The sequence below is a fragment of the Mustelus asterias genome, chromosome 5, assembly GCF_964213995.1.
Source record: "Mustelus asterias chromosome 5, sMusAst1.hap1.1, whole genome shotgun sequence".
Classification (NCBI taxonomy): domain Eukaryota; kingdom Metazoa; phylum Chordata; class Chondrichthyes; order Carcharhiniformes; family Triakidae; genus Mustelus; species Mustelus asterias.
The window spans coordinates 23367178-23390420 of NC_135805.1; the positions used below are offsets into that span (position 1 = coordinate 23367178).

General features: G+C 44.5%; 1 protein-coding gene across 2 annotated transcripts in view; it reads left to right on the top strand.

The window, feature by feature from the left end:
• Window positions 1–12023: 12023 nt before the first annotated feature.
• rmdn2 (regulator of microtubule dynamics 2) overlaps window positions 12024–23243 on the top strand; it is a 118238-nt gene continuing 107018 nt past the window's right edge. The window contains exon 1 of one of the 2 annotated variants that reach the window (XM_078212267.1): window positions 12024–12892. In XM_078212267.1, coding sequence (XP_078068393.1) covers window positions 12426–12892 — 467 coding nt within the window. In that variant the 5' untranslated portion in view covers window positions 12024–12425. The remainder of the gene's footprint in view (window positions 12893–23243) is intronic. The other variant, XR_013497738.1, reaches the window with a different exon arrangement.

Genomic DNA, 23243 nt, shown 5'->3' on the forward strand with positions numbered 1-23243 from the left:
CCAACTGTGACAGAGATTGTAGTTAGCGCATTAGACTCCTCAGTCACTTGAGAACTTATTTTTAGTGTGGTAGGGATTGCCTAAGAAGAAGGTAGTGATGGAAGACAGTATAGTTGAGGGATTGATATTGTTCTTTGCAGTCAAGAGGGTGAATCCAGATGGCTATGTTGCCTGTCCAGTGCCAGAGTTCAGGATATCTGCTCCAGGTGAAAAGGGTGGGGTGAGGATCTAGTGGTCATGATCCATGTAGATACTAACGACATAGATAAGACTACAGCAGCACAGTGGCTGGCACTGCCGCCTCACAGCGCCAGGGACCCAGGTTCGATTCCCGCTTGGGTCACTGACTGTGTGGAGTCTGCACATTCTCCCCGTGCCTGCGTGGGTTTCTTCTGGGGTGCTCCGGTTTCCTCCCACATACCGAAAGACGTGCTACTTAGATGCATTGGCCATGTTAAATTGTCCCTCAGTGTACCTGAACAGGCGCGAATTGTGGTGACTAGGGAATTTTCACAGTTACTTCATTGCAGTGTTAATGTAAGCCTACTTGTCACACTAACAAAAATAAAAACAAGATTAGTAAAGAGGTTCTGCATAGAGAGTATGAGGAACTAGACAATAAATTAGAAAGCAGCACCTCAAATGTTTCTCTGGATTATCACCCGAGCTAAATGCAATTTGGTGTGGCATAAATAATATTAGGGAGATGAACGCGTGGCTCAAGGAATGGTGTGAGGGAATTAGGTTTTGATTCATGGGATAAAGGCACCAGTACAGGGGAAAATGGGAGCTGTACCACTGGGGCCATCTACACTGGAACCATTCTTGGGCTAGTGTTCTAGTAAGTCGTATAACTATGGAAGCAGAGAAGGCTTTAAACTAACTAGAGAGGGAAAAGGGATCACGTCAAGGAAAAATGAGTAAATTACAGGGAAATGACAGGGCAATAGATCAAGTCAGCAACGAAGGTAATGATAATCAGAGTATAGCAGGATATAATAGTGATTACAAACTTAAGAGTATGCCAGCAGGTAAGGCCAGGGCTTACAAAAATAGTAAAAAATCTGAATTAAGGGTTCTGTATCTGAATGCCTGCAGCGTTCATAATAAAATAGATGAATTGTCAGTTTACATAGAAAGTCTTTGTATGACCAGATAGCCATTACAGAGACATGATTACAAGGAAACCAAAGCTGGGACCTGAATGTCCAAGGGAATGTGCCATTCAGGGAGGACAGGAATCTGGGAAGAGGTGGTGGGATAGCTACATTAATTAAACAGAACATTAATACTGTAGTGAGAGATGACCTTAGTTCTAAAGAGCAAGACATAGAATAAGTTTGGGTGGAACTAAGCAACAGTAAGAGGCAGAAGACATTGGTGGGCGTTGTTTATAGACCACCAAACAGCAGTGATAATATAAATAACAGTATAAATCAGGAAATTAGAAGTGTGTATAACAAAGGCAATGTATTAATTATGGGAGATTTCAATCTACATATAAACTGGGTAAACCTAATTAGTACTAACGTTGTGGAGGACAAATTATTGGAATGTATACAAGTTGATTTTCTAGAGCAATGTGTTGAGGAATTAGCAAAATGGGCTACTAATGTGCAATGAAAAAAGACTAATTAATAAGCTTATTGTAAAGAAACTTTTGTTTAAAGTTTATTTATTAGTGTCACAAGTAGGCTTACATTAACGCTGCAATTAAGTTACTGTGAAAATCTCCTAGTCGCCATACTCCATGGCCTGTTCGGGTACACCGAGGGAATATTTAGCATGGCCAATGCATCTAACCAGCATGTCTTTCGGACTGTGGGAGGAAACCGGAGCACCCGGAGGAAATCCACGTAGACACGAGGCGAACGTGCAGACACCGCAGTGATCCAAGCCAGGAATCAAACCCAGGTCCCTGGCACTGTGATGCAGCAGTGCTAACCACTGTGCCACCATTCGGCCCCGCCCGCATTTTGGAAGTAGTGACCATAATATGATGGAGTTTTACATTAAGTTTGAGGAGTCATATCGGACTCAAAATGTAAACTCTGTTTCTCTCTCCACAGATTCTGCCAGACCTGCTGAGTTTTTCCAGCATTTTCTGTTTTTATTAATGCAGAGGCCTGGACTAACAATCTGGAGATAAGTTCATATTTCAGCATAGCAGTTTGGGAGATAAATTCAGGGATACAAAACTAGTATCAGTAATGGTGACCATGCAACCAGATTTTTGTAAAGGCCAATCTGTTCACTAATGTCCCTTAGGACAGGAAATTGTCCCTCTGTACCCCCACTCTAGCTTTTACATGACTTCAGTCCTACAATGACGTGGTTGACTCTTAACGGCCCTCTCAAATGGCCTAAGAATCCATTCAGTTGCATTCTCGAAAGCAGTTATAGAGTCATAGAGTCCTAGAGGTTTACAGCATGGAAACAGGTCCTTCGGACCTACTTGTCCATGCCGCCCTTTTTTAAAACAAAATCCCTAAGCTAGTCCCAATTGCCCGCATATGGCCCATATCCTTCTATACCCACCTTACCCATGTAACTGTCTAAACGCTTTTTAAAAGACAAAATTGTACCCGCCTCTACTACTACCTCTGGCAGCTTGTTCCAGAAAAAATTGCCCCTCTGGACACTTTTGTATCTCTCCCCTCTCACCTTAAACCTATGCCCTCTAGTTTTAGACTCCCCTACCTGTGGGAAAAGATATTGACTATCTAGTTCATCTGTGCCCCTCATTATTTTATAGACCTCTATAAGATCACCCCACAGCCTCTATGCTCCAGAGAAAAAAGTCCCAGTCTATCCAGTCTCTCCTTATAACTCAACCATCAAGTCCCGGTAGCATCCTAGTAAATCTTTTCTGCACTCTTTCTAGTTTAATAATATCCTTTCTAGAATAGGATGAACAAAACTGTACACAGTACTCCAAGCGTGGCCTTACCAATGTCTTGTACAACTTCAACAAGACGTCCCAACTCCTGTATTCAATGTTCTGACCAATAAAACCAAGTATGCCGAATGCCTTCTTCACCAGTCTGTCCACCTGTGACTCCACTTTCAAGGAGCTATGAATCTGTACCCCTAGATCTCTTTGTTCTGTAACTCTCCCCCAATGCCCTACCATTAACTGATTAAGTCCTGTCCTGGTTCAATCTACCAAAATGCATCACCTTGCATTTTTCTAAATTAACTCCATCTGCCATTCGTCAACCCACTGGCCCAATTGATCAAGATCCCGTTGCAATCTGAGATGACCTTCTTCACTGTCCACTATACCACCAATCTTAGTGTCATCTGCAAACTTACTAACTATGCCTCCTATATTCTCATCCAAATCATTAATATAAATGACAAATAATAGTGGACCCAGCACCGATCCCTGAGGCACACCACTGGTCACAGGTCTCCAGTTTGAAAAACAACCCTCTACAACCACCCTCTGGCTTCTGTCATCAAGTCAATTTTGTATCCATTTAGCTACCTCACTCTGGATCCCGTGAGATTTAACCTTATGCAACAACCTACCATGTGGTACCTTGTCAAAGGCCTTGCTAAAGTCCATGTAGACAACATCAACTGCACTGCCCTCATCTATCTTCTCGGTTACCCCTTCAAAAAGCTCAATCAAATTTGTGAGACATGATTTTCCACTCACAAAGCCATGCTGACTGTCCCTGATCAGTCCTTGCATCTCTAAATGCCTGTAGATCCTGTTTCTCAAAATACCTTCCAACAACTTACCCACCACAGTTCATCATCACCTTCTCAAGGGCAATTAGAGTGGCTCATAGGTGTTTTCGTACCAGTGACAACCATGTCCCATGAACAAATAAAATTCTACCAGAAATATCTGGACATGTACAGAACCTCTGTTTTTTTTGCCCTAAATGGAAATAGGAGCAGAATGTTTGCTGATTTTTTTCCATTTTCCCTTCGTCCAAGAGGAACTATTGCAGCCCCACTAGCACCTATTTTAAACTGAGCAATTCAAATATATTACAAATCAACCTCGGAATTTTTACTGTGTATAGCTCAGGACATTATTTCACACATTGCTTTTGATTTGTTAATGTCATCAGATCTCCTGAAATGTAATTTAATCTTGGTTCTGAAATAGATAACATGTTGAAATCTAAAGCCATTGATTTAGTGAATGCAGTGCACCCTGACTGACATCTGTGGATGTTTATATGGTGCCAAATTCAAGGCTGTGGTAATCAAGCAATCTGGACATTTGCCACTGTACTAAATGTTTCACTTGAAATTCAAGGTTTCATTATCTCAGAAGTTAAGGTTGAATCCTTTACCTACATGAAAAATAATAGTAATGAATCCAGCATTTAGCCGTCTCTGCAGCATTTCAACTTCATGATATTCTGGTTTAGCTAGGAGGACCAGTCTAGGGATTTCAAGCTTTTGCATTTACTGTCATTCTCTTCTATGACAACTAACAAGAGGCAGGCAATTGTCTAATGGTGAAACTGGCAGCATTTGTTGTCATTATTCCTCTGAAACTGAGAAATTTCTGGAGTTTGTGCATTTGCAATTAAACACGGAAATACACAAGTTGCTGTCAGTAATTCCAAACTACGTTATAGAATGAGTCGTTGAGTATCCAGACTGCAATCAAACTGACAAAAATTAATTATTTTACATCGTTCATCTCACAGTAAATTCCTTTGGAAAAAGTTGCACCTTATTGAATGAGACATAACTTGGTTTTCAGTGGTATACTAAGTTTATAATTACTACTCAATAGCCTCACTGGCCTTGGAAAACTAGTTTTAGATGTGAAGTTTTTCCAAATTTCCTCATTATGATAAAAAGTTCCAACTTTGTTATATTTGAAAAAGTTTATAAACTTTTAGCTTTTTCCTTAATCACTTTATATATGTTCCAATTATTTATTTTGCTGTCTGCAAAATCTAATTAAAAGTGATGTGTAATGAATGATTTTTACTTCCCGGCTTGTTGTATGTTAGAATATTTAATTATGATTGGCTGATGAGCCTGCTTGATGACTAAACTGTTTGTTGGAGGTTCCTTTGTTTTGGCAGTGGAATCAAATTGGTGCCTTGAAAGGGGAAATCTATACCACTGAGATGGCTATTTCTTAAATGGCTACTCTCTTTAAGGTCAGCAGCAAGTGGTATAGCTTTACCAGACTGCAAAATTGGGCTCAAGGAGTACATCTTCCAGATTATTTTCTTCTTTATTCCCAAATGTTAAGAAACAGTATGGCTTTCTGTGTAAAACTGAGGAAGAGGTAGGAAAGGTCATGGATAGCTTGCTCCAAAAGGGAGTGCTGCAACCTGTGGCATCAACCACTAACTCGCCTATATGGCCTGTTCGCAAGCCAGATAGATCATGGTAATTAACAATTGGCTACAGAGAACTTAACAAGACAATACCTGCTGTCTCCACAATGATAACCATTCGCCCTGAAACACTGATGAAGCAAATGCCAAGAACTAAATGGTTCAAGATTCTCAGCATCAGTAATGACTTTTGGTCTGTGCCCTTAACTAAACTGTGCCAATATAAATTTGTGTTTACATTCCAAGGATAACAGTACATGTGGACTTGCCTCCCCGAGGACTCTATCACATTCCCTCAATCTTTCACCAAAAGATGGCAGCCGGGTTACAAAGGTTCTCATGTTCAGAACGTTTGGTACAATATGTTGATGACTTACTATTAGTCAGAAACCAGGGAAAAGCACCTAACATTGCTAGCCGAACTGTTAGCGCCATTAATTCAAACGGGAGTCAAAGTAAACCCCAAAAATGCCCAAGTAATGAGAGAAAAGGTAGTGGATAGCTTGCTCCAAAAGGGCATTGTATTATCAGCAAGAATGCATTCCATAGATGACAAATGGATGTGTGCCTCATGTCAACTCCCCATCCCAACAGATGTGCGTCCTCTATGATCCTTTTTCGGATTGTTAGGTTATTGCCATAATCATATTGAGGGATTTGCAGAAAATCTTCCGGAATAAACATGGTAAACTTTGTCCTATGACATATGCCTCGAGGATTCTTATGGCAGTGGAAAAGTCTGTGAAAATGAGCTGTCCTTTGCACAGTGCAACAGTTTGCTTATACTGTAGTACTTAGCCCTATAACAGTTTTAACGGAACATCCACTTATGGGGACGAAGTAAAAATAGTCGAGAGCTCCAAGTTTCTAGGTGTCCAGATCACCAAAAACCTTCCTTGTCCATTCATGCGGATGCTATAATTAAGAAAGCCCACCAACACCTCCACTTTCTCAGGAGACTAAGGAAATTTGGCATGTCCACTACAACTTCACCAACTTCTACAGATGCACTATAGAAAGCATTCTTTCTGGTTGTATCACAGCTTGATATGACTCCTGCTCTCTCCAAGACTGCAAGAAACTACAAAGGGTCATGAATGAAGCCCAGTCCATCACTCAAATCAACCTCCCACCCATTGACATTGTCTACACTTCCTGCTGGTTTGGAAAAGCAGCCAGCATAATCAGGGAATCCACACACCCCGGACATACTCTCTTTCACCTTCTTCTGTTGGGAAAAAGATACAAAAGTCTGAGATCACGTACCAATTGACTCAAAAACAGCTTCTTCCTTGCTGCCATCAGACTTATGAATGGACCTACCTCACATTAAGTTGATCTTTCTCTACACCCTAGCTATGACTGTAACACTACATTCTGCACTCTCTCCTTTCCTTCCTTATGTACGGTATACTTTGTCTATATAGCATGCAAGAAACAATACCATTCATTATATATTAATACATGTGACAATAATAAGTCAAATCAAATTAAATCTAGCTGCTATTGGACGTACATCTATAAGATAGAAATGTTTCCCAAAACGCTTGGACGTTGGACCCCTCTAAGGCAAGGATGTGTCTGTACAAAGAACCCATATGACACCTCTGGTAGCCTCTAATTTACAGTACCACGGTGAACCCCAAGAGTGTGAGGTTGTGACAGCTCGGGCCCCAAAGGATTCCTTCATGTCAAAATCTTTTGGGGGGGGGGGGGGGGGAAGAAGAGGACGAAACCCCATTAAAAACTTTGTAGGTTTGTCCATGGTAGAAGAGAGTGTTAGGAAAACAGAGTGTGGTATCCTGGTAACACAAAATGTTGGGATAATGAATGGAATAAGTCTGAAACTACCATCAGACATGCCAGCCCAAGCAGCGGAGTTGCAGTAGCCTATATGATGATGCACCACTCTTAAACATATACTCAGACTCAATGCAACAGCCTGATAGGGTACTTGTCTCTATGAGAAGCAAGAGGATTTGTATCAGCAGACAGAAAGCCATTGTCATCTGCCCCCTGACTAAAGAAAATGTTTACGGCTGCCTACACAGCCAACAACCAATACGGAATAGTCAGGGTTAAAGGCCACAGTAAGACCATGGCATGAACAAAGGAAAGTGGGAAAGGAGGCCTTTTAGCAAAAGATGGGGCAAGACTGTTAGGTAAAGGATGGGATCCAAGGGAAAGTATAGATGTTGAAATGATAGCAGCAGTAAAGGTGAAACAGACAAATACAGAAGACAGAAGGGAAGCATAAAGGAAGGACCCTGAGCTTAGGTTAACCCAACAAGAACCCCTTGATAAATGGCCCACAGAATATAAAAGAGAAGAAAATAACATAAGAATAAGAATGGGATTGATATTAAGAAATAGACTATACAAAATAGTAGCACGGGATAGAAACCAGATGAGTTATCAGAATCAAAATATGCATGGACTTCAAGGCATTGAACCCACAGAGAGCGGAATAAGACAATATAGCCTTGGAAGGATCCAGAGAAGGTTCACAAGAATGATCGCAGGAATGAAGGGTTTGTCATATGGGGAGCGGTTGAGGAGCCTGGGTCTTGATGGAGTTTAGAGGATGAGAGGGGATCTAATTGAAACTTACAGAATACTGAGACGTCTAGATAGAGTGGACGTGGAGAGGATGTTTCCACTATTGGGAGAGACTAGAACTCGAGCGCACAACCTCAGAGTGAAGGGACGCTCCTTTAAAACTGAGATGAGGAGGAATTTCTTCAGCCAGAGGGTGGTGAATCTGTGGATCTCATTGTGTGTCATGATGTGGAGATGCCGTCATTGTGTGGAGATGATCATGTGGAGATGATCTCATTGCCACAGAAGGCTGTGGAGGCCAGGTCATTGAGTGTCTTTAAGACAGAGATAGATAGGTTCTTGATCAATAAGGGGATCAAGGGTTACAAGAAGGCAGGAGAATGTTGATGAGAATCATATCAGCCATGATTGAATGGTGGAGCAGACTTCATGGGCCAAATGGCCTAATTCTGCTCCTATATCTTATGATCTTATTATGCTATGGGAAAGGAAAGGATGAGAGGGATTGAAAAAAGTTTATTTATTAGTGTCACAGATAGGCTTACATTAACACTGCAATGAAGTTGTGAAAATTCCCTCATCGCCACACTCCAGCACCTGTTCAGGTACACCAAGGAAGAATTTAGCATGGCTAATCCATCTAAACAGCACGTCTTTTGGACTGTGGGAGGAAACCAGATCCCTCAGAGGAAACCCACGCAGACGTGGGAAGAAGGTGCAGACTCCATGCAGACAGCAACCCAAGCCGGAATCAGACCCAGGTCCTCAGCATTATGAGGCAGCAGTGCTAACCACTATGCTACCGTGCCGCCATATTGAACTCTCATTTGGAATATATTTACTGGAACCAAAGCTGGAAGCTATCAACCACAAGGCCCATATAAAAGGAAACATTGGGGAAAAATTAAGGCAAAGGAAAGCTTAGTTTGATGGAAAGGTAACCCATGTAGAACTCTTGACAGGAGAACAAATGATGGTGTGAATATAACAAATGGAGAATTTTCTGACCCCAAAATTTGCAGGAGCATATACCATTGTGGACCAAGGTAGCCAGTTGGTCCTACTAGACACAGGAAATGTTATCACTTTAATCAGTTAAAACTGTACAACGGATCACAAGGGAAACATCCAATGACCAATATGTGGAATTTGCTGTGATATTTTACTTAGAATCCCTACAATGCAGAAGGAGGTCATTCAGCCCGTCGAGTCTGTATCAACTCTCTAACAGAGAATAGCACCCAGTCCCTACCCCATCCGCTAATCCACCTAGCCTGCAGGGTAGTGGGAGTAAACCAGAGCACCTGGAGGAAACTTACATAGACACAGGGAGAACGTGTAAATTCCACACAATCACCCTAAGCCGGAATCGAACCTGGGTCCCTGGTGCTGAGGCAGCAGTGCTAACTACTGTGCCACCATACTGCCTATGCTGATCAGCCCTAGGGCAAACAGGAAATAAATATTACACACATAACAGAGCATTTGGTTGGGATATTTAGTGATTAAGCTGACTTTAGGATAACAAAGCACTGTGATTGTTTAAGTTGAAACTTATGCATCTTGGTTGTTACTCGATACAACTGGCAAGCATGATGTGTTGCGAGGCACAACTTTAAAACTTTTGACTTTACATAGTTGCTTCCATCTCTTCTGCAAGATGAACAAACATGATTGTGCTGATGGATTTATTGGGGTGAATATTAATTCCCACCATCTATTACAAACTGGGCAATGAACATGGAGCAATGGATTGGCTAAACTCTCTTCCCCCAGTCTGGCCAACTGCAATTTTAAATACCATTTTAATGAGCTTTATGGGAGTACATTTCTTGCCAGGCCAAACCTACTGGAATTGCATCCAGGACCAGAAAAGGCCCCCAATTTTTTTTTTTTTAGTTCACTCCCATGGTGATTCTTGCTGAGGTCAGGTCCTACCTATCACACTGACCAAAGATTTTGGCCACTGGTCATGGAATCTCTACAGTGCAGGAGGCCATTTGGCCCATCAAAGTCTGCATTTACTCTCTCTGACAGAGTACCTCATCTGCTTTCTTGCACGGGTGTGTTCTTTGGTCGGATCTGCGGGTAACTGTCTGTAGTGTTCCTCGTTGTTCAGTTGTCATAGAAACATAGAAAAAAACTACAGCACAATACAGGCCCTTCAGCTCACAAAGTTGAGCCGAACATGTCCCTACCTTAGCGATTACTAGGCTTACCTATAACCCTCTATCTTACTAAGTTCCATGTACTTATCTAAAAGTCTCTTAAAAGACCCTATCGAATCCGCCTCCACCACCGTTGCTGGCAGCCCATTCCACACACCCACCACCCTCTGAGTGAAAAACTTACCCCGACATCTCCTCTGTACCTACTCCCAGCACCTTAAACCTGTGTCCTCTTGTGGCAACCATTTCAGCCCTAGGAAAAAGCCTCTGGACTGTCCACTCGATCAATACCTCTCAACATCTTATACACCTCTATCAGGTCACCCCTCATCCTTCGTCTCTCCAAGGAGAAAAGGCCGAGCTCACTCAACCTATCCTCATAAGGCATGCCCCCCAACCCAGGCAACATCCTTGTAAATCTCCTCTGCACCCTTTCTATGGCTTCCACATCCTTCCTGTAATGAGGCGACCAGAACTGAGCACAGTACTCCAAGTGGGGTCTGACCAGGGTCCTATATAGCTGCAACGGCACGGTAGCACAGTGGTTAGCACTGCTGCTTCACAGCTCCAGGGTCCCGGGTTCGATTCCCGGCTCGGGTCACTGTCTGTGTGGAGTTTGCACATTCTCCTCGTGTCTGCGTGGGTTTCCTCCAGGTGCTCCGGTTTCCTCCCACAGTCCAAAGATGTGTGGGTTAGGTTGATTGGCCAGGTTAAAAATTGCTCCTTAGAGTCCTGGGATGCGTAGGTTAGAGGGATTAGCGGGTAAATATGTGGGGTGGGACTGTGGTTGGTGCAGACTCGATGGGCCGAATGGCCTCCTTCTGCACTGTAGGGTTTCTATGATATGAACATTATCTCATGACTCCTAAACTCAATTCCTTGATTGATGAAGGCCAGTACACCATACGCCTTCTTAACCACAGCCTCAACCTGCACAGCTGCTTTGAGCGTCCTATGAACTCGGACCCCAAGATCCTTCTGATCTTCCACACTGCCAAGAGTCCTACCATTAATATTATATTCTGCCATCCTATTTGACCTGCCAAAATGAACCACTGCCTCCATCTGCCATTTCTCCGCCCAGTCTTGCATCCTATCAATGTCTCGCTGCAACTTCTGACATCCCTCACTATCCACAACACTTCCAACCTTTGTCCTCTTTTTAGGTCAAACCAAACCAAGTAAACAAACTCAGATTAAATATCAGCAAACTTACCAACCCATCCGTCCACTTCCTCATCCAGGTCATTTATAAAAATCACAAAAAGGGTCCCAGAACAGATCCCTGGGGCATTCCACTGGTGACCGACCTCCATTCAGAATATGACCCATCTATAACCACTCTTTGCCTTCTGTGGGCAAGCCAGTTCTGGATCCACAAAGCAATGTCCCCTTGGATCCCATACCCCCTCACTTTCTCAAATGGCAACAAAATGAAGGAGATAGTCATTGACTCCAGGAAGTGTACACTTCTTTGCAGTAATCCGTTCTGTTCAGTATGACGATGGCCCCTTACCCAGGCCCTATCCCCATAACCACACACATTTACCATGGCTAATCCATCTAACCTACACATCTTTGGATAGTAAGGGGCAATCACTATGGCCACTCCACCTAACCTGCACATTTTTGGACTCAGAGGAAACCAGAGCACCCGGAGGAAACCCACACAGAAACAGGGAGAACGTGCAAACACCACATAATCACCCAAGGCTGGAATTGAACCTGGGTCCCTGGCGCTGTGAGGTATCAATGCGTGCCACCATAATATCCCCAATGGCTCCATGTCCAACTTTTTTTGGCTAACATTCCTGCGAAGACTCTTGGAACATTTTACTGCGCTAAAGAGGCTATATTATTGAGTAAAGAAGATGAAAGTGTAGCTGACTCCCCCAATTATAGTTGAACCCTAAGCAGTTATTGTTCCCTGGGGTAAATGGAACAAAACAAATCACTGCAATATTTTATTGTGCAACATGTCGTAAACGCAGATATTTTCAGCCAGTGACAAACAATATTTTATGTGTCGGTTGCGACAGACCGATAATCTCAAATTGGGGAGGGGGGAAACTTAGTTTCTATCTTAAAAAAAACTACCTGACATTTCGCCTCCTAATCTCCACATCATTTCACCTCCTGTAAAGAGAGTGAAAGTAGACTTTTGGAGCTGGCAGAAGAGAGTCTCCAGTGGGCGGTTATGAATCCGCCTGACAGTTGATGAGGGGAGAAGTATATGGTTGTTGGGGGTTTAAGAAGCTGTTTGTAACGGGGCTGCAGGTGACAGTGAGAGCATCAGCAGTTGACGGTTAGACCCCGGGTTTTAAACGCCGCTCGCGCTCAGTTCAAACGTGCCGCGGCCGGTCTCGCGGACATGGTGCAGTCAACCGACGGCAAGGCCCTGACACTGGGCCTGTTAGCCGGGGTGGGCATCGGGATGGCCGGCCTGGCGTTGGCGGTTGCCTGGTACCAAAGGGCCAAGAAGAGTAACGGCAGCGGAGCAGGGTGGAGCCGGGCCGAGTTTCACAACCATTGGAAAGCCTCGGGCCCCGGGCCGCCGCCGCGCCAGGCCGACATCTTGGAGAAGCTCCACGGGCTGATCCGCAGCCTGGAAGAGGTGAGGGGCGAGGTGCAGAGCCTGAAGGAGGCCGTGCCTCGCCTGGAGGAACGGGTGCGGAAAGAACTCGGGCCGGAGCGGAGTCCGCGAAAGAGGGGCAGCCCTAGCCACACGGCGGCCAGGAAAAGGAAGAGGAGCGAGCAGGTACCAGAAGATGGGGGTGGAGATGCTGCAGCTGCTGGCTCGGCTTCACTGAGTTCTGAGGAGGTGGAGAGTGAAGGAGGGTGAGCAATTAAACTCACTTCAATTTTATACACGCAATAGAGCGTAGTCCAGGTGTTTGTATTTTTTTAAAGTATAAATCAGTCACGAATTTAACGATACGGTAACTTTCCATTGACACCACAGTATTGTCACAAGATTTATTTAGCATATTTATATTCCAGAATTCCCCAGATGCTGGAATGTTCCCCATTGATTTGAAAACCTGCCATTCAAGGAAGTGGGAGAGAGAAAACATGAGATTCTAAACCTGTCATCTGCGTTTGGGGAAAAAAATGTGGTACCATGGCATTTACAAAACCTGAATACATATTTATGAAGCGGAATTGTGTTTGACCAATCAGTTAGAGCTTTTGAAGGTGTAACTAGTTGCATAGATGGAGACAATGTGTTTGGATTTTCAAAAATGGGTGCTGCGGGGAAGCCACTGACCAACATTAAGGCTCATGGGATTATGGATAATATAAAAACATGGATTTTTTTTTCTTGGTTCAAGGAATGTGAGTGTTGCTGACAAAGCCATCATTGCCCATCCCTAATTTCTCCTGAGGACAGTAAGGAGTCTCACAACACCAGCTTAAAGTCCAACAGGTTTATTTGGTATCACGAGCTTTTGGAGCACTGCTCCTTCATCAGGTAAGTCCAGTCACCTGATGAAGGAGCAGCGCTCCGAAAGCTTGTGATACCAAACAAACCTATTGGACTTTAACCTGAGACTTCTTACTGTGCCCACCCCAGTCCAACACTGGCATCTCCACATCATGGCTTCTCCTGAGAAAGTAGGTGATGGTGAGGTGCCTCCTTTAACCGCTGCAGCCATGTGGCATAGGTACACCCACAATGATGTTGAAGAGGGACTTCCAGGATTTTGACCCAGCGACAATGAAGCTGCAGCAATAAAATTCCAAGTCAGGATGGTATGTGACGCAATGGGAACTTGCAGGTAGTGGTGTTCCCGTGCATCTGCTGCTCTTTTCCTTCTAGGTAGTACAGGTCATGGGTTAAAGGAGTCTTGGCGAGTTGCTCTGGTAAGATGCTCAGTCGGAGAGTCAGTGCAGACTCGATGGGCTGAATGGCATCCTTCTGCACTGGAGGGATTCTATGAATCTATGAAAACTACAATCTCTATCAATGACGTAAATAAGAGGACTGAGTTTAATGCATCCACGTTTGCTAACAATACAGTTAGATGGGAATCTCCTGAGAAGAATTCAAAGAGGTTCCAAAGGGATATGGATGGGTTTAGTAATTGGAGAAACATGAAGTTGTCCACTTTTGATGACAAGATGGAAAATGAGAGTGTTTTTCCAAGAGTAAGAGATTGGGAAATGTTATTCAGAGTGACCAAGATGTCCTTGTATACAAATTACAGAATGTTAACATGCAATTCCATCAAGCAATTTGGAAAGCAAAGTATGTTGGCCTTTATTATATAGGGATATTCAGGACAGAGATTGATACCTTTGTGGATGAAAAGAAAATCAAGAGATATGGGCATTGTGTAGGAAGGTGGGGTTGAGGTAGAAAATCAGCTTGAAGGGCTGAATAGTCCACAGCTTCTACTATTTCAACATTCATATGATATCAGTGCTCTTCAGAAAAATTACATTCCATCCATATGCTTTAATTTTAATTTCATTCTGCTTTTCTCACTTAATATCATTGATGGATCTAGTTGAAGTGAATAGCGTATGATCATTTGGGAAAATAGATAAACATAGGAGGGAGGACTAAAAAGTTATGATGAAGGTAGAGCTGGAGGAGGCTACAGAGTTAAGGAGGGGCACAACCATAGAGTGATTTGAAAAGAAGAGCTTATGTCGAGCGTAAACGGGACTTGGTGTGAGTTAGCATGCAAGCAGCCTTTTTGGAGGAGCTCAAGTTTATGGGCCTGGGAGTCTGCCCAAGAGTGCATTGGAATAATCATGTTTAGAGGTAACAAAGGCATTGAGGGCTTCAGCAGCAGAGAACTGAAGCAGGGTGAAGCCATCAGACCTGCTGTCATCAGACTTTTGAATGGGCCTCCATATATTAAGTTGATCTTTCTCTACACCCTAGTTATGACTGTAACTATGCCAAGTAGGGTGGTGGAGGCAGGCACGCTGACATCGTTTAAGACTTACCTGGATAGTCACATGAGCAGCCTGGGAATGGAGGGATACAAACGATTGGTCTAGTTGGACCAAGGAGCGGCACAGGCTTGGAGGGCCGAAGGGCCTGTTTCCTGTGCTGTACTGTTCTTTGTTCTTTGTAACAATTTCTCTCTATGTACAGAATGCTTTTCACTGTATACTAATACCTGTGACAAATCAAATTAAATCGACGGAGCAGGAGGTGGGACTTGGGGAGATGAAGAATTCAGATAGGGTATGATGTTATAGAAAAAGAGAAAATAGGGAAAAATGCAAATTCAGGGCATAGGATTCTTAGGGAAAATTTGGATGAAATTGTGGAGGGTGAGGCAGGTGGTGCTGATGGACCAGATATATGATCGTAAGCTCATCTCTGAGTTACAACAGTTACAAACTTTTGATTTGATTTATTGTCACATGTATAAGTATACAGTGAAAAGTATTGTTTCTTACGTGTTATACAGGCAAAGCATACCTTTCATAGAGAAGAAAAGGAGAGACTGCAGAATGTAGTGTTACAGTCATAGCTAGGGTGTAGAGAAATATCAACTTAATGCGAGGTGTGTCCATTCAAAAGTCTGATGGCAGCAGGGAAGAAGCTGTTCTTGAGTCGGTTGGTACGTGTCCTCAGGCTTTTGTATCTTTTTCCCGAAGGTGGAAGAGAGCACATCCAGGGTGCATGGGGTCCTTAATTATGCTGGCTGCTTTTCCGAGGCAGCGCGAAGTGTAGACAGAGTCAATGGAGGCTGGTTTGAGTGATGAACTGGGCTTCGTTCATGACCCTTTGTAGTTTCTTGGGGTCTTGGAAAGAGCAGGAGCCATACCAACCTGTGATGCACCACAGAAAGCATTCTTTCTGGTTGTATCTGTAAAAGTTGGAGAGAGTCGTAGCAGACATGCCAAATTTCCTTAGTCTGAAAAAGTAGACGTTGGTGGGCTTTGTTAATTATAGTGTCGGCATGGGGGGGCGAAGAGACCAGGACAGCTTGTTGGTGATCCGGATGCTTAAAAACCTGAAACTCTCGACCATTTCTACTTCGTCCCCATCAAAGTAGACAGGAGCTTGTCCTCCACCTCCATTAGACTTCCTGAAGTCAATGACTATCTCCTTCATTTTGTTGCCACTGAGGGAGAGATTGCCATTTCACCAGTTCGCCAGCGAACTGTAGTGGATCCAGGCAATCTGGGAGGCCGGAATTGATTTGTGCCATGACTAACCTTTCTAAACAGACTGATTCAGTCTCAGATAGTTGTCAGCAAGTTGGCATCTAAGGAATAAAGTTTGTGGTAAGGACTTGAAAGGCTTCAGTATTCTCAATATATAGTTGGAAGAAATTTCTGTTCATCCAGTTGTTAGGTAAGTAGTGTGATATCCAGAGACAGTGGAGCGGTCAAGATAGGTGAGTTAGAGCTGGGTGAGTATATGTGTGGAACCTTCTTGTGTAGTTTCAGATGTCTTCATGGGGCAGCATGTGGATGAGAAATAGGAAGGGGCTAAGGATGAATCCCTGGGAGTTCGAGTAAAGTGGGAAAGGGAAGAAAACCCATTCCAGATGATCTCTAATTACAACCGGGATATGTGGGAATAGGACCAGGCAAGAGCAAGATGATGTGGTCAACTGTGCCAAAGGCTATGTCACAATGGATGTCTCGGCACTCTACATCAGCATCCCCCACGATGATGGCATTGCTGCAACGGCCTCAGTGCTCAGCGCCGACAACTGCCAGTTTTCAGACGCAATTTTACAACTCATCCGCTTCATTCTGGACCACAATGTCTTCACCTTCAGCAACCAGTGCTTCATCCAGACACACGGAACAGCCATGGGGACCAAATTCGCACCTCAATATGCCAACATCTTCATGTACAGGTTCGAACAAGACTTCTTCACCGCACAGGACCTTCAACCGATGCTATACACTAGATACATCGATGACATTTTCTTCCTTTGGACTCATGGTGAACAATCACTGAAACAACTATATGATGACATCGACAAGTTCCATCCCGCCATCAGACTCACCATGGACTACTCTCCAGAATCTGTTGCATTCTTGGACACACACATCTCCATTAAGGACGGTCACCTCAGCACCTCACTATACCGCAAGCCCACGGATAACCTCACAATGCTCCACTTCTCCAGCTTCCACCCTAAACACATTAAAGAAGCCATCCCCTACGGACAAGCCCTCCGTATACACAGGATCTGCTCGGATGAGGAGGATCGCAACAGACACCTCCAGACGCTGAAAGATGCCCTCATAAGAACAGGATACTGCGCTCGACTCATCGATGGACAGTTCCGACGTGCCACAGCGAATAACCGCACCGACCACCTCAGAAGACAAACACGGGACACGGTGGACAGAGTACCCTTCGTCGTCCAGTACTTCCCCGGAGTGGAGAAGCTACGGCATCTCCTCCTGAGCCTTCAACATGTCATTGATGAAGACGAACATCTCGCCAAGGCCATCCCCACACCCCCACTTTTTGCCTTGAAACAACCGCACAACCTCAAACAGACCATTGTCCGCAGCAAACTACCCAGCCTTCAGGAGAACAGTGACCACGACACCACACAACCCTGCCACAGCAACCTCTGCAAGACGTACCGGATCATCGACACAGATGCCATCATCTCACATGAGAACATCATCCACCAGGTACACAGTACATACTCTTGCAACTCGGCCAACGTTGTCTACCTGATACGCTGCAGGAAAGGATGTCCCGAGGCATTGTACACTGGGGAAACCATGCAGACGCTGCAACAACGGATGAATGAACACCGCTCGACAATCACCAGGCAAGACTGTTCTCTTCCTGTTGGGGAGCACTTCAGCGGTCACGGGCATTCGGCCTCTGATATTCGGGTAAGCGTTCTCCAAGGCGGCCTTCACGACACACGATGGCACAGAGTCGCTGAGCAGAAACTGATAGCCAAGTTCCGCACACATGAGGACGGCATCGATCGTGATATTGGGTTCATGTCACACTATCTGTAATCCCCACAGCTTGCCTGGACTTGCAGAATCTCACTGGCTGTCCTGTCTGGAGACAATACACATCTCTTTAACCCAAATGCTCTCTCCACTCACATTGTTTGTACCTTTTAAGACTTGATTAGCTGCAAGTATTTGCATTCCAACCATTATCCTGTAAATTGAGTTTGTTACATGCCCTGTTTGTGAACAGAATTCCCACTCGCCTGAAGAAGGAGCTTAAGGCTCCGAAAGCTTGTGGCTTTTGCTACCAAATAAACCTGTTGGATTTTAACCTGGTGTTGTTAAACTTCTTACTGTGTTTACCCCAGTCCAACGCCGGCATCTCCACATCAAAGGCTGCAGACAGGTCAGGAAGGATGAGGATAGGTAGTTTATTCTGTCACAGTCACATAGGTTGTCATTTATTTTGAGGGTGTAGTTCTTGCTGTTTGGCATCTTTTATAACTTTTTCATCCAATTTGGAAGCCACCAAAATCTCACGAGCATGTGGCCTTCTACTCCTAGTGGCATTTGTAGTCTTACCCATATCCTGTGACAGTGTCAAGCTACGGCTCCTATCCCGCCTGATATCTCGTTCTGTGCTACCACTGCTTGATCTTTCCCTCCTGCTGTGAGATGTTCTTTCAATAGTTCTCAATCTCTTCCTGTGATCACCCTCACTACCAGACTTACTATCTGAACTGGCACGACGTTTCTGTGCTAATGAAATGATTCGCTCCGGCAATGTTGCAAGGGATCACCACTCTTTTCAGTGACTTCAGGATATGATCATTCCCAAACCTGGAACTTGTGGAACTTTCAAATTCTTTAACCTTGTTCCGATTTTTAGCATTTAGAGTCCAGATAACATATTAACCAGTCAATCCCACACATGGTAAACATGCAGCCACTGTCTAATACGGCACAATTGAAGGACTCTGCAACCAAAACTCTCATTACAGGAGTAAAACTTTTGTTAATAAGACAATGCCTTCTTTCTGGTCACTATCTCTTTCCTCTTCCGATTCTTGTGTCACGTGTAGCTTCAAACACTATTAAATTGTTTTGGACAGTTGAAAGCATAATGAAATTTAGAGTCACACCGGAAACACCGATTTATCATCCCCTGCGCGTTTCTGGGGTTCATTTTCCTGTTAGTATTCTCTATATCCTTCCTCCTGCTATAGGTATTAAAGGGGTTTCTGTCCTCATAATTTCTGGGTCCCAATCTTCTGCCATACTCTCGTAGCCTGCTTATGCCCGTACCATCTCGCCATCCTGTTAATAGTGTATCTTCCACATTCTGCTTCACCACTGATTAACCCATTTGTCTCATAAGAGCCGTAGGGATAAAATATTTCCCTAGAAACTTTTTAAGGCTTCTGTCATTTGATCAAACAAGGTATTATCTGCAAACTTAACTCCTGTCAAAACCAGGAGCCTATCCATAATGGTCACTTTAGCACAGCCCAGTAGCTTAAATGACAACACGGACTGTGGAAATTCCAGACAGTGTTTTTGCAACCTTTTGTACAGTATACCAAATTCCATCATATACTATTCAATAGAAATATCCTCTGATTTCCGAAGTCTATCAAATCCTGACCAGGCTTCATACGCAATTAATAAGTCATCCTTTTGAAAGATTTTATCCATGAAATTTGATAAGGTGACCAGACCTTCCTCCGAGTCCAAATGCTCCAACTCCAATTCGGAAAATACTTTCTGTCTGATTTTACTTCAATGTGATAAAGAAAGAGCCAAGGACATTCCTTGTTTTCTTTTTCCCAAACCGGTTACATAACTTCACTTCTCCATTGGTCAGAAGGTTCAGTTTCTGTAAATAATGGTGGATAGTCATATCCTGACAGTTTCACTCTGGATTCGGCCATTTTGTTATCTCCTACTCAGTCCTTTGTTGATTTGGAATTTGAGTAAAGTCTTCCTTTTTGTTTGTTTTTTCCCAAAAGGTTGTAACTTGCACCCCTTTTACCTGAAACTAGCAACCATCCTCTGCTACCATTGTTTGAGCTTCTCAGTTACAGTGGGTAAAGGAGACACGAGTTCTACTTCTTCATAAGATAACTTTATTTCTTTGATCCAACTTCACACACAATTCTCCACCAACACCAATGTGCCACCTGTGACCCCTTTATATATCAGTGACTTCTATTGAATTAATTGACATCAAATTAAGATTTAATTGGAAGGTCTGTTAACCCATTCCTAACATAGGGCTCGGCTCTTCCCTCTGTGACTGAATCCGAGACTTCCTAACTCACACAATTGGTAAGGATAGGCAACAATATCTTCTCCACGATTATCCTCAAAATCGGTGCCCCACAAGACTGTGTCCTCAGCCCCTGACTATACTCCTTATACACCCATGACTGCGTGGCCAAATTCCCCTCCAGCTCGATTTTCAAGTTTGCTGATGACATCACCGTAGTGGGTCAGATCTCAAACAATGATGAGACAGAGTACTGGAAAGAAATAGAGAATCTGGTGAACTGGGTGCGATGACAATGACCTCAATGTCAGTAAAATGACACTGTCTACATCAATGGGGATGAAGTGGAATGGTCGACAGCTTCAAATTTCTAGATGTCCAGATCACCAACAACTTTTTCTGGTCCCTCCACACCAACGTTATAGTTACGAAAGCTCACCAATACCTCTACTTTCTCAGGAGGGTAAGGAAATTTGGCATGTCCACTACGCCTCTCACTAACTTTTAGATGCACCATAGAAAACATCTTTTTCTGGTTGTGTCATAGCTTGGTATGGCTCCTGTTCTGTCCAAGACCACAAGAAACTACAAAGAAACATAGAAAAACTACAGCACAAACAGGCCCTTCGGCCCACAAGTTGTGCCGAACACATCCCTACCTTCTAGACCTACCTATAACCCTCCATCCTATTAAGCTCCATGTACTCATCCAGGAGTCTCTTAAAAGACCCTATTGAGTTCGCCTCCACCACCCCTGACGGCAGCCGATTCCACTCTGTGTGAAAAACTTCCCCCTAACATCTCCCCTGTACCTACCCCCCAGCACCTTAAACCTGTGTCCTCTCGTAGCAGACATTTCCACCCTGGGAAAAATCCTCTGAGAGTCCACCCGATCTATGCCTCTCAACATCTTATACACCTCTATTAGGTCTCCTCTCATCCTTTGTCTCTCCAAGGAGAAAAGACTGAGCTCCCTCAGTCTATCCTCACAAGGCATGCCACTCAATCCAGGCAACATCCTTGTAAATCTCCTCTGCACCCTTTTAATCTTTTCCACATCCTTCCTGTAATGAGGCGACCAGAACTGAGCACAGTACTCCAAGTGGGGTCTGACGAGGTCTTATATAGCTGCATCATTATCCCCGGACTCCTAAACTCAATCCCTCGATTGATAAAGGCCAGCACACCATACGCCTTCTTAACCACCTCCTCCACCTGCGGGGCTGATTTCAGAGTCCTATGGACCCAGACCCCAAGGTCCTTCTGATCCTCTACCGTACTAAGAGTCTTTCCCTTTATATTGTACTCCTTCATCCCATTTGTCCTACCAAAATGGACCACTACGCATTTATCTGGGTTGAAGTCCATCTGCCACTTCTCCGCCCAGTCTTGCATCCTATCTATGTCCCTCTGTAACTTCTGACATCCCTCCAGACTATCCACAACCCCACCAACCTTCGTGTCGACGGCAAACCTACCAACCTATCCCTCCGCTTCCTCATCCAGGTCATTTATGAAAATTTACAAAGGGTCTAGAATGAAGCCAGTCCATCACTCAAACCAGCCTTCCATTCATTGACACTGTCTACACTTCACACTGCCTCAGAAAAGCAGCCAGCGTGATCAAGGAGCCCATGCACTCCAGACATAGGGCCCGACTTTACCAAAAATCGCGGTAAAGTTGGGCGTCGGGCCTATACCGCGATCTGCTCCCGATTCTGCTCCCGATGGACAGTTGACCACATCATCTTGCTCTTGCCTGGTCCTATTCCCACATATCCCGGTTGTAATTAGAGATCATCTGGAATGGGTTTTCTTCCCTTTCCCACTTTACTCGAACTCCCAGGGATTCATCCTTAGCCCCTTCCTATTTCTCATCCACATGCTGCCCCATGAAGACATCTGAGTGAGGGAGTGTTGCTCGGGCTGCAGTGGAGAGTGACAGTTGGTGTCTCAGTGTGGGAGTGCTGCTCGGGCTGCAGTAGAGAGTGACAGTTGGTGTCTCAGTGAGGGAGTGTTGCTCGGGCTGCAGTGGAGAGTGACAGTTGGTGTCTCAGTGTGGGAGTGCTGCTCGGGCTGCAGTAGAGTGTGACAGTTGGTGTCTCAGTGAGGGAGTGTTGCTCGGGCTGCAGTGGAGAGTGACAGTTGGGGAAGTGTGGGGAAGTTTTTTGTTTTCTTTTTTTCTTGCTGGTAATGGCTTCAGGGATGGCAGTTCAGGCAGTATGCTGCATCTCCTGTGGGATGTATGTGGTGAGGAAATCCAGTAGTGTTTCAGGAGATTTTAGTTGTAAGAAGTGCATTAGATTGCAGCTTCTGGAGGAGCGTGTAAAGGAGCTGGAGGGGGAGGTAGAGGAACTCCGCATAATTCGGGAGGCGGAGGTGGAAGTTGATAGGAGTTATAGAGAAATAGTAACTCCTAGAAATGAGGCTTGGGTCAATGCCAGGAGGAGGGGTAAGAAGCAATCGGGAAGACAATCCCCTGGGGCGGTTCCCCTCCATAATAGGTTTTCGGTGCTGGAGGCTACAGTTGAGGAGGAATCAACTGAGCATAGAGAGCAGATCTCTGGGGGTGAGCCGAGTGAGAAAGCTCAGGTGGTTAGGGGCTGTAAAAGACTGGGCCTTGTGATTGGGGACTCCACAATTAAGGAGACAGATAGGAGGGTCGGAACTAAAGGTAGGGACTCAGGGTTGGTGTGTTGCCTACCAGGGGCTGGGGTCCGGGATGTGTCTGACAGGGTATTCAGGACTCTTAGGGGGGAGGGAGATAAACCACAAGTTATTGTACATGTGGGGACACACGACATAGGGAGGATAGGGGAAGGGGATATTAGGCAGGGATTTATGGAGTTGGGGTGGAAACTAAAGGCCAAGACTGACAGAGTGGTTATCTCTGGACTCTTGCCTGTACCACGGGATAGTTTAGAGAGGAATAGGGAGAGGGAAGGTTTGAATTCATGGCTGAGGGGATGGTGCAGGAGGGAGGGGTTCAGGTACTTAAGCAAT